The following is a 12767-nucleotide window of genomic DNA, read 5'->3' as shown; positions in this document are numbered from 1 at the left end:
AAAATCCACATAAGAAGAAGACAATGGAGTTTGGGATGCATGTGGGGTAAGAATCAGGTGCTGGGACGACAAAGGAAATGATTCTTTTCTCTTTTACTCCTAATTTTCTTTTCTTTTTGAAGATATTATTATTATTATTATTATTATTATTATTATTATTATTAGCATAATGTTACCCACTAACAAGACCAATGCTGTTTAAATTGAATGTAGACACCAGTGTGGAAAAACTCATTCTAATGGAAAAGAAATGTAATTTGTCTATTTCTTCAGTGCATATGTCACCACATGCTTATAAAAAGCCTCAGGCTAGCTAGCAGCAATTAAAAACAACCATTAAAAAATCTCAGCAATACAATAAAATTAGTTAAAAATAAACAGCATTGACAATAATGCCGTGGCTCCATCTGGCACCAAGTTCAGATCTCTGCCAGGCTATTTTGGTTTGTTCAATACACATTGTGCTACCAGGTGGTTTGTTTTTTAAGGCCATCTCCTATTTTACCAGCAATACTGCTGTTCATTTGCCCAGCAACTCAGTATACAGAAATGTATACATTTCTGAATGGAAGGCTGTTAAAACAGAGGTGTAGAGATAGGAAGAAAAACAGAAACCCTATTCACGAAATAGATTTTAATCACACAATTAAAATGTGTGTGTGTGTGTGTGTGTGTAAATCACAAGCAATCCTAAGGTGTTCCCCAAACATTGGTGGAATGAGTCACCCTAATGCAAGGGTAGGGGATTTGTAGCCCTTTACATGTTGCTGGACTACAACTCCCATCATCCCTGCCTGTTGGCCATGGTGGCTGGTGCTATTGTAAGTCCAACAATATCTAGAGGGCCATAGGTTCCCCCACCCACCCGAATGCATTGGTTTCAGCATCTGATGCTGTTTGTCTTTGATCACCTTGGCTCTGTCTCCCAAACTACCCAATGTCTTTGTGTGTGGTTTACATGGGTGTCATGAAGCAATACACACAGAAGAATCATATCCATACATCCAGGATATGATGCCAGTTGCACTCCAATGTGCTGTATACACCATCAGCTGCAACATCTGTGATATAGGAACCAAGGATAAACCAAGATCTGTCAATTTCAGTTCTCCCAGATTTTAATTTTTCTAATCTCACATTCAGTTCTCTACATTTCTGCAATTTGTGATTTTTATAATAAAAAATCCCCATTAGAATAATTTCTCTTAACAAAAAACATTTTTATGCAAGTGTTTTCCCCTAATACGAGGCATTTTATTAATTTTAATGCATGTTTCCCCTCCTCAATAGCATGCATATTGTTGGGTAAACATTGATTGGAGAACTACACTGCAACATTTGGAGAAGTGCAAATTTCAGAGAATGACTGTGTTTCAGCTCTCGCATTGTTTTAGAAGGTGTGAATTAAGTAGCTTTCCCTTTAAATGCAAACTGAATCAAAACCCCCCCCAGCCCTACAGAACTACCCTAAGGTAGGAGATGACTGGGCTGGAGAAAAATTGTTGGTACTGTCCCTTCTTTTCTTCAACTCCAAAATGTACTCCATCTGTGAGAATCGCTGCATACAGCTTGCAATAAATTGTGGAGTGCTGCAGCCATGGCTTTCCTATTTTCTCAAAGGGATGGAATAGTTAACATTGCTGACATCTGAATTCACATCTCTGGCATTTGAGTTAATCCCACACTGAAGAGGAACAGGCAGTTTATGCCTCTGAAGACAATTGAGAGTGACACTCTGCAGACTCATTCAGTTGCTTTACATAGCTCTTATTGTGTGCATTTTCTCTGCAGCCATAAAACCTTCACACGCACCTGCACACCCTTTTACAAATGAAAACCAAGATTAATTGGAGTGAGTGTTCAATATCATTAGATACCAAATTGCCCTTTTGTAGGTCATTCTTCATTTTTACTCAGAGTAGACCCATAGAAGTTAATGCACGTGGCAAAGATGGACCCATTAATTTCAGTGGGCCTGCTTTGAATACCACAGTTTTTCATTTTTGTGTCTGTTTTGTTGCACGCAGCATTAGCTTTCCCTTTTGTTAGGGTGCTCAGATGCAAAGGAGAGTGACAGGACTCCTGTGTCGTCCCCTATACCTTTAATATTTTATGTTAGAAGAGGGATGCTGCTTGTTCTGCAAGGCTGGAAGAAAGCTATTTCTTCTGCATTTCCTGTTTTTATGCAAATGTCACAGGCTGCATATACATTTAGAACACTATTAAAGCACACCCACCCACACACCTGGGAATTATAGTTGTTAAGGGTGCTGGGAAATGTAGCTCTGTAATGGGTAAACTACAGTTCTTAGGATTCTTGGTGTGTATGTGTGTGTGTGCTTTAAATGTATGGTATACATCATTAACTCTAATCTTTTCGCTGGGCCATCTGATACCCTATTAGGGTTGCCAGCTTTTCAACGAGCTGAGCTGCTGTAACACTGCTTTTGAACAGAGCTTGATTTTCAGAAATTAACATACACACACACACACACACACACACACACACACACCTTGGAAATAAGGGCTGCAACCTACATTTCATCTCCATATTGAAAAACTTCACTTGCTGATTTTCAAAGCTGCTGTTAAAGGCACAAGAACAGGCCGTGCCACGGTTCCCTCTGATCATCTGGCAACTCTGCCCCCTGCTCCTTTTTTGCCCTTCTCCCTGGAGACACAGATGTGAGCTGCATAGAGTGGCAGTGCTACTCTGTGGGAACAGACAGGATTGTGTTAACAGAGCAAGATAACTGAACAAGACCAATCTGGTAGCTATTTATACCCAGAAAGCCATTCTCTCCTCTCCTCCCCTCACACCCCCACTGTTCGCTGCTGCCTGGAAACTCAGGAGTACAGTTCCCAATGAAAGCAGCACAAACAGGGTAATTATCTACTGATGATCTAAAATGAACCAAAATGCTGCAGGCTGGAATTAAAGAGGAGAATTGATGCTGCCAGGTGGAGCAGAGTGATATCTGTGGTGGCACAGAGCCATGTGCAAAGGGCTGAACCCCTGGCTTCTGGGGCTGGGTTGACCCTAGTTTACGAGACACGTCCTCTGTGTTGAATCTTCACTTTATTTAAAATTGTGAGGAAGGCAATCACTTTGACTCCACCCTGTCTGAAACATAATAAAAAGAGGGGTACTCTATGAAGGGATTTGTCCCTCTCAAACTACATAAATAAGTAAACGTAAAATGATAATAGCAAAATAGATTAATGTTATCAATCAGTTTGCTGTCTTATGCTTGTGTAATGTTCATGCATCCTGGTCAGTGCAGTAGGGGGTCAAAATAGGCTCCTAACTGTGGCCCAACATCCCTTGCGTCCTGCAAAGCTTACCCCAGTAGCCTATGTGTTCTCACAATTCCCTGCTACACGAATGCTGGAGAGCTTCCTTGCCCAAGGCTGTAAGTTGGTAAGCAGCAGTCTTGGGTGGAAGGGAGGACTAGGTCCTAGCCCAGGCTTCCTCAACCTCGGCCCTCCAGATGTTTTGAAACTACAATTCCCATCATCCCTGACCACTGGTCTTGCTAGCTAGGGATCATGAGAGTTGTAGGCCAAAAAAACATCTGGAGGGCCAAGGTTGAGGAAGCCTGTCCTAGCCTGTTGCATCCAGCTCTGTAACTAGCTTTACCGTGGTGGCTTATTCCTTCCCTGCAGCTGAATTCCTTCACTCAACACATAATTAGCTAATCTTCCTTACAGTGTTGCTGAGGGGAGAGAGAAAAAAATGTAGTCTTGGTTCAGATGCTGGATTCTGAATGCTCAGAGAGGCATTTTGTATAGCATCACCTGCACCCATAGTTAAGCTTAGTTTTGGATTTATGGTTGAATATCTACTGTAGTCATTGATGAATGGGTCCCCTAGCATCCCCCCCACTTTAAAGCAGCTCTACTTTAATCCTAGTGGTCAGTTCTAGAGTCAAAAGGCATCGCTCTAAAGTGGTCTCCTTTATGCTTCGGTGGTGTTGCATGTTAAGGAGTCGTTCTATTCTGCTCTGCCTCTAATTATAACAGTGAAGGTCTGGTGTGCCTTTTCCAATCCATCTATTCAAACCTTTTCATGCTCATTGAATAATTCAGTTGCTCGCTATTCATAAAAGAGGCATGCCTTTTATGCAACTGCATTTATGTTGTGACTTCTAGAAAGATGGAGAGCTGAAAGCAGGCGAGCAATTTGGACCCTTCCTGATGGAATGAGTGGGAGGTTCTGGCTGAGCAGAGCAAGAAGCAGAGAGTCCTTGTTTTTCTTCCCCAGAACGACTCTTTATTGACTGGAACAGCTCTTCAAGGAGTCTCATGATCCCAGGGCCTGATGGTGGACGAGTCTGAATAATCTCTTAACAGAGGCTATGCAGTATTAAATCCCCATAAGTCTGCCTTTTCTGAAACAAAGCCTCCATGGCCCATGCAATCATTCAGCTGCCTGTTCTGGAATACAGCATTTCCAGGGAGGGCTGGGAAGGTCTTCTGCCTGAAACACAGGAAAGCCACTGCCTGTGTGATAGCTAGGTAGACCAATGGTCTGACTCCGTACAAGGCAGCTTCCTATGCATACAGTCCAACCTGGAGATTTCAGGGATCAAACATGGAACCTTCTGCATGTGAATGTTCTGCCAAGAGCAGAGGTTCTTTTAGGGTTCAGACAAGGCAAAGAATACAAAGGTTGTTCCTTGAGAAACATTTTATTTACAGGCAGGATGAGAAAACAAAACAAGGAACAAAGAGCAAAGAGCAAAGCAAAAGGCAGGCAGGTCCATTCTGTTGATGGGAACCCCCTCAGAACAACCATGGTTGGACTCAGTGGCATGCAATCAGTGGACCGGGGGACTAGGCTAGTGCCCCAAATGTTCCCCTCCCTCCCAAAGCCTGGGAAGCTTCTGTCCAGCTCAGGGAAGGAGGTGTGATGCTCTGATGGGTCCAAGAGCCCTCCCAACACCTTCCCAAAACCCACCTGGCTTTGGGAAGGAAGCAGGAGGGCCCCAGTATCATGTCAGAGACCTGGGTTCTCCTTCCCAAAGCCTGGAAACCTTTTGCCTGGCTTAGGGAGGGAGGCGCAATGCTCATGCTTGCAACACTGCCCCCCATTGTCCTCACAAGCTGGTGCCTCTATGAAAAATTTCACCACAAGCCACTGGTACCTTATAAGCTGGCCTTTGGCTTGGCCTTCTAAGATCTATTGGAGGACACTGTGCCATTGCCTGATGTTTTATGGTGCTCAACTGGTTCATTGTTTTTGTAAGCTGCCTTAGGAGACATTTTAATTAAATGATCCAACCCTCCCTCACTTTATCCCAGCTGTGCTCTATCCCAGCTATCACTTTTCTCCTAGCCCAGATCAAATACTGGAGAGAGAAATCAGACAAAGAGATTAGAGAGGATACAATTAAGAGAAAGACTAAGATGGTAGACTTGGCCAGGTAAACCAAAGGAGATCTTAGGTGGCGATTAAGTAACAGTGTGAGAGTTGCTTGCTCCTTTTCCATGGACACATATATAGGAACATTCATGTCTTTGGATGGAGGGCTGAATTTTAATAAGTACAATCAGGAGAGAGATTATCATCAGAGTGAGCAGGTAAGGCATTATCAAGAGACAGAGAAATTTAGGGGAAGTAGTTCTGCAGGGCTGAATGGGTGGAATAGATAGCCTAGAATTAGAGAGAGAGGTCAGGAGTCAAAGCCACCTGGTGGAACAAAGTCTGGTTTCTACAAAGGATGCCACTTAAGGTTGTAAAGTGGGTGGGGATAATTAATGGTGGTGGCTCTGCCCATGTAGTCCTCATTTACAAGCACATAATTGCTGCACGTGTGAATAGGGCCTGCCCAGGTAAATTTTGTCCCTAAACCCTCCTGCACAGCACACTCTTAAAACCAGCAACTGACTAGTCAATTAATCAAAGCCATGATAGTTCTTCTGCAACGTCCTTACCTGAAAAACTATACATGTATAATAGCAGGCATCTCTGTGTCACGAGGTGAGCTCCTGTTGTTCGGTCCCAGCTCCTGCCCACCTAGCAGTTCAAAGTGCAAGTAGATAAATAGGTACCGCTCCAGCGGGAAGGTAAACGGCGTTTCTGTTTGCTGCTCTGGTTCGCCAGAAGCAGTTTAGCCATGCTGGCCACATGACCCAGAAGCTGTCTGCAGACAAATGTTGGTTCCCTTGGCCTATAGAGCAAGATGAGTGTGCAACCCCAGAGTTGTCTGCGACTGGACCTAATGGTCAGGTGTACCTTTACCTTTACCGTGTCTTGTGTACAGATATGTGTATGCTGTCTCAGCTCACCCTGATGTGCTTAGAACACCCAACTTGGTCATTTTTAGGGGGGGGGGATCCTTCTCTTCCTTTAGTGTTCAATTAACCAATCTGATTTAACCAACATCACTTCAATGGAATAGCTGGCATTAATTTATTGAGGTGTGAAATCCAATTATGGGACTATTTGGTCCTTCAAGAGAGCATAACAAACTGAATCTATGTAGAGACAGCTTCTGGTGCCCTTCTCTCTCTCTGTCAAACCCGCCCCCCCCCCACTGTTTCCTTTCTAATTCTTGTGGCAAATTGAGATGGAGGAGGAGGAAGGACTTTGACATTGCCTGGTGAGTAAGCAGCTGTTTGTAGGGTACATTGCTGTTAGCATGAAGGAACAGCTCAGCCTCTTTGCTTGGGACCCGAAAGGACCCTTATCCCAGGCCAAGCACTCGCAGAGCATACTTCATTTCACGGATATAATTCCACAGCCCTTGAGCCAAAAGTAAGGAAGTAACTAGGGCCAGTTCAATACATTTTGCCGTGTGAGGCACAGCACAAGATGATGCCACCCCCTTCCACATACAGAAGTCAACTGGACTGGCACAGCATGGTCTACCGCAACTGAAAGCAGCAGGCCACCTAAGGGGCACCTGACATGCACAGAGCATAAACTATGGAATTTGCTCCCACAAGAGGTAGTGATGACCACCAATTTGGGAGGCTTTAAAAAGAGGATTAGACAAATACATGGTGGGTAAAGCTACCAATAGCCACTAGTCAACAATGCCTATGTTCTATGACCACTGCCAGAGGCAGTATGCCTCTAAGTACTGTTTGGGGAGTGTTGTTCTGCTTTCAGTGGTTTACCACAGCATGAGAACAGAATTTTGGACTGGGTAGGCCTTTAGGCAGGTCCAACAGGGCCCTTCTTCTTATCTAGAAGGTAGCCGTTTTGGTCTGCCGTAGTCAAAACAAAATAAAAAAAATCCTTCCAGTAGCACTTTAGAGACCAACTAAGTTTGTTATTGGTATGAGCTTTCGTGTGCATGCACACTTCTTCAGATACACTGAAACAGAAGTCACCAGACCCTTATATATAGTGGGGAGGGGTATTACTCAGAAGGGTGGTGGGAATGGGTGATTGGCAGATAGGTGTGGTTAACCTGTTGACGACTGTTAACAACTGCAATTGGTCTTACAGGAAAAAGCAAGGGGTGAGATGGCTAAAAATAGCTTTATCATGTATAATGAGATAAGAATCCAATGTCTCTGTTCAGACCAGGTCTATCCATGGTTTTAAGTTTGGTAATAAGTTGTAATTCAGCAACTTCTCTTTCCAGTCTGTTTCTGAAATTCTTTTGTAATATGACAGCTACTTTGAGATCTTGTATAGAATATCCTGGGAGATTGAAGTGTTCTCCTACTGGTTTCTCTGTCTTGTGATTCCTGATGTCTTCTTACCTGTTTTTCTGTACCTCTTCACTGTTCCCTGCCATTCAGCCAGAAGCAACTGCCTCACTGTGCCCCAGAATTAAGTGTATACTGGTGTTAGCAGGACAATTCTAAACCCATTAGCTCAGCTGTACTGATCAAGACTTACCTTTCGGTGGAGGTATATAGAGGAAAACTATGACTGAAGACCAAAGTAGACAGAAGGGACATGAGGCATGGTTCTCATTGTTTGGCCTCATATAGGTTTGCTTGTTTTGTTTTTTGTTTTGTTTAGAAAACAGCAACAACAAATGATTGGTGTGGTGGGGAAACATTATGATTACATAAATTTATTAACATTTCTATTAAAATACCAACAAAAAAGAGGAAGTAATAACTCTTAGCACAAATGAGGGAAATTGGGTAAGCACATATCTCTGAAAGTTAGCAGCAAAATGCAGAAGCCAAAGATGAAAAATAAAACAAATAGATAGGAGTAATGGCCATGCCTCAAATCTTCAAATACACAGAGGTGGAAAGAAAGAAAGAAAGATTCATTCAAGCATAGTAAAACCCATCATTCTCTGAAATAATGATGTGATAATTTTGAATGAAAATGCCCTAATAAATCACACAGCAAGTTCAGTGCAAATCAAAATTAGATGGCAAAATTTTAATAAAGGTTGTGATGTATTTATGATAACTTTGAAAAATAAATTTCATGTCAAACTTGCAAGGGGACAAAGATGAAGTGTTGCAAGGGGGAAGCATGTGTTTTACAAGAAAGACTCCTTGCCAGAGCAACAAGAGGGCAGATTTTTATTCTTCTCTCATCTCTGCCCTACCTACCTGTCTTTCAGGTACTGGCACTTTGTTTCTTCTTTGTCCCGCATTCCGCTCATATGTCATTGTTCCTCATCATGTAATCTATTAAGAACACAAGACATAAGGACAAAATAAGAGCCATGCTGGATCAGGCCAGTGGCCCGACTAGTCCAGCATCCTGCTTTCACCAGATACCTATAGGAAGCCCGCATGCAGGAGTTGAGTGCAATGGCACTCACCTAGGGTGCCAGCTTGAATAAAGTATTGGGGGTCCCAGAAAGCCCTGCCTCACATAATCACTCACAATACGTGGCACATGCACACCATTTAAATGGCACTTCCCATCAACTTTGGAGCCCCTGGCCCCCTCAAATATTTTATGGGAGGGGCAAAAGGACCTTGGTCACTAAGAGTTGGCTCCTGTGGCACTTGCCCCACTTGTATTATAGATCACTTTAGACTGGCACTTCACATGTATTATTTCAGTGTTCCTTAAAACAATCCCCTATATTGTAAATGGAATAATTTTGCGGTGAGAAGATGACTTTTTAATTTTTATTTTTTAAAAACATTTTTTCATTAGGCAACATCAGCATCCTCTTTATCCTGGCCTTTTTTTGGAATTATGTTCTAGTGGGTAATATTAAATGTTTAAAGAAATATGGGAAGTAGAGAGGTTACCTCCTTCAAAATCAAGAATGACATGCATGCCTCTGAATTATGTGGATCCCTTCCTCTGACTGTTCATAATAACCATTTCTGTTATTATATGAAACAACTCATATTCTTCTTGTTAAGGATTCTTTGGGTGTCTTCCCAGGCTTCTTGCAGCTGATTGTTAGATTGTTCTTACATTTGGAAATGTATCTTAGCACAAAATTATTTTTTGGTGATAGCAGGAATCAGATAACTGGATATTTTCCAAAGGTTATGCAGAAGTTGTGATTAAAATTTCAGTAGCTGAAATTGCTCTGCTTAGATTTTTCATAAATACATATAAACCCATTTCCCCCCTCTTTCGTTTCTCCCTCTATTTTTTTGCCCACCATTGGGAATATGCATTTACACACACACACTTTTCAGAAATATCTCGTCATTCTAGAACATACTGAGATTAGATTAAATAGTAATATTTAAATATGCATGGGTCAAGGGATATTTTGATAATGTGCATTTATCTAAATGGCATTGTGACATCCCAAACGATTGACTAATCACATTTTCAGCAGCTAAACCAGGCTGCAGTAGTGCAAACTCTGTACTGCAGAGGATAATAACCATTTCTGTCAAGTTTACATCTGTGGAAATCAACTGTAATAATTCTTGTCAATTTTTCTTCTAAGGACTATTTTTTTTCATCACAGTATTTTCCCTGATGAGAAAAAGCAAACCTGGTGAAATTGTCTCTTATAGGCAACCCTTAAAGGTGCAGCAATATTCCTTTTAAGCCTTCAGAAAAAAATATAATTGTTAAATTTAAGCACAGCCCCCACATTGTGAAAAATATAGAATGGATTCCCTGGAAGTTGTATGTGTGAAGTCTCACACAGAGAACATCAAGGCTGTTCCAGCATGTTTCTCATTCCATTCCTGGTCTTTTGCCTGAGTTGTGGATGATGGAGGAGGAGTGTTCGCTCAGCTATGGAAGCTATCCTTGGAGGATGCCAGGATAATTTGATATCTGGCACCAATAAGGAGGGAAAAGGTCAGAGGGAATGCCATCACCAAGCCAAGCTGCTAGAGAAACCCTGCCCTGCCTGCCAGAGTACTGTCTTAGCAAGATTGCCTTTGAAGCTGTGTTTATCAAGCCAAGCAAATGGCAGCAATCTCTGGGATATGGGGATATAGAGAAGATATTAGGCATTGAGTGCAGGGTGAAGGGAGATATAGAGAAGTTGCTGTCACCTGGGCTGTGGCATCTACTGGCTGTTATTAGCTGCTGGGTTCTAACTGTACAACCCTGAATAGTGGGAAGAGCCACCTTGGTCAACCGTATGATTTGTTTTTTTCCCTTTGAAGAATTTCAGCTTTCACCCTAAAATGGAAATCTGTCAGATGTTAGTGTTTTAGGCTGCATACAATTGCAGCCCAGTTCTCAAAAGAATATAAACTTGGAATTCCCAAGCTAGGCCTGACTCATTCTAACAATGGCTGGCCCAAAGCCTCAGGGAAGTTTATAGTCAGAGTGAGATGCTGTCATCCATTCCCTGTTGTGAGTCTGCACGATCTAGCAGCTAGAGGTAAATGATGTGGTTTTTTTGTGGGGTGGTGGTGGTAAGATCACAAAGCTCTTGTTGAAATATCATACACATAAGGCATTGGCAAGATTTTTTCTTAAAAAATGCATCTAATTTACATGGAAAGGGTAAATCTGAATTAAAGGGAGAAAACAATACAGGCTGGCATTTTGATGACAATGATTTCATATGAATGCAGTAAAAAAACCCAACCAACCTTGTATGCATGAGATGCACCAATCCCACAATAAGGATCTGTTGTTTCCCTGAACATGGATGAGATATGGGGAATGGTGGATTCAAACTGCAGCAAAGCTGCCCGATCATTTCCTCACGTGTCCAACTATCCAGTTAGCCATCAGTGAGCTGAATGGAGAAACAAATGTACTTGGCTCCACTGTGTAAGGCTGACAAGTAATTCAGGCACATTATAAACAAACAAACGAGCACTTTAGCACATCCTCAGCTGAAAAGCAAATCCATTCAACCCACACCTGGGCACCATGAATTAGCCCATAGTCTGCCTTCTTTCCATTGAAATCCACTGTTTCTTTTCTCCCTCTTCTGTGTTATATTGAAACCATTGTTTCTGTTACTTGATGGTCTGCAGTCATAAAGACCTTCAGCAGAAAAACGGCAGTGTTTGCCAAGGTCAATAAAGTCGACTTCAGTGATCAGAAAATACTCCCTGGATGCATGTATGTTGCAGAAGGTTTACCTCCTTTTCAACATTTTGAAGCATTGAATATATGGCAAGATGGGGAAGGTTCCCAGGACATGTTCTGAAGGTATATGACGCCACTACTTTGATAGAGCTAAGTGGGCCTGGGTCTGGTAAGTGCGTCGATCGGTGGCCCTCTGGGAACCACATGGATCTCGCCTTGGGTACATACATGAATATAGGTGAGGTGAAGTGTGGTTCCACTTCATACACTTGCAGCCTGCATTGCACTAGGGAAGTATTTCAGCTCAATGGACCAAGGTGAAAGACCAGTAGATTTACCTCTGAATATAATATGTTTATTCTGGCTGGTAACCTGTTCCATTTTTGTCTCTGCAGTGAGGCTTCATGACAGCATATCAGAGGAGGCACACCACTACCTGATATTTGACCTGTAAGTAATGGCGGAACATGAATAAATCTTCATATGCATGTTAAGTACTCTGTGAATCATTACGGGAGCATTACCTCTCAGACACACACACAGTTTGAGAGCTACTCGGTCCAAAGTGAACTTAGATCATAGAGTTTCTCCACCCACCTACTGAAAAGTGAACGTGGTGTGATGGAGCCATTTTTCCACATGCCTCATGCACACATTTTCTGTCTCTCTACCACCACGAGGCAAACAGATACTTTGGAATGAGTCAAAACCCTGCAAAACCCATTTGACAAGAGACAAATAAATTGGTATGTAGTGCATCACAGACTACAATGGCTCTGCCAAACAACCTTCAACTTCCTTAAAAGCTGTCTCCAGGTTAAGTTGGTGCCCTATCACAGTTGAATATCAGTGTTGGGTAGCTTGTGTCCAACCTTTTTAGAAAGCAGAGCAGCTAAGTGGCTTGGATTTCGCAAAGCATTTTGCAGCATCCAGCTTTAAGAGAATTAGCACTGCTCTTTATGCAGATCAGCCCTTCAAGCTTCTTAGAGCAACAATTAGCATATTGAATGTGAAGTCTCCGGAGGACCAGCTGCTCTTGCACTGTTCTCCAAATCCTTTAAGAGATCCTGCCTGGCGCTGCAGTTTTTCTTTGTTACTCCTCTGAGACAGAGGGGTCTGGCATCCAAGACGGCGCTGATACATCTCCCGTTCAAACCTGTTCCTTCTCAGGCTGCTCTTAATTTATCCTTCCTATCCAGCAAGTAGGAATGCTCCACGAGAAATTCTAAGAAGGCTAGCGAGGAAGTAGTGAGGTTGGCAAGGTCACTTGAGAGGGGATTGCTGTTCTGCATGCTTAGCATATGGCCCACACGAGGCAAGATATTAAGACAACAAAGGGGAAATGGTGATA

At 42.5% G+C, this 12767-nt stretch overlaps 1 protein-coding gene across 5 annotated transcripts in view; it reads left to right on the top strand.

The window, feature by feature from the left end:
• Positions 1-12767, top strand: part of CAMK2A (calcium/calmodulin dependent protein kinase II alpha) — a gene marked incomplete at its 3' end in the record, with an annotated part of 112016 nt that overhangs the window by 52861 nt on the left and 46388 nt on the right. For all 5 annotated transcript variants that reach the window (XR_014561650.1, XR_014561651.1, XM_083728696.1 and 2 more), the window contains exon 4: positions 11812-11866. Coding sequence is in view for 3 of the 5 variants with exons in the window: in XM_083728696.1 (XP_083584822.1) it covers positions 11812-11866 (55 nt within the window). The remainder of the gene's footprint in view (positions 1-11811; positions 11867-12767) is intronic.

Source organism: Podarcis gaigeae, assembly GCF_964106915.1.
Source record: "Podarcis gaigeae genome assembly, chromosome: 2".
NCBI classification, from domain to species: Eukaryota; Metazoa; Chordata; class Lepidosauria; order Squamata; family Lacertidae; genus Podarcis; species Podarcis gaigeae.
This window is presented reverse-complemented; position numbering and strand designations above follow the sequence as displayed.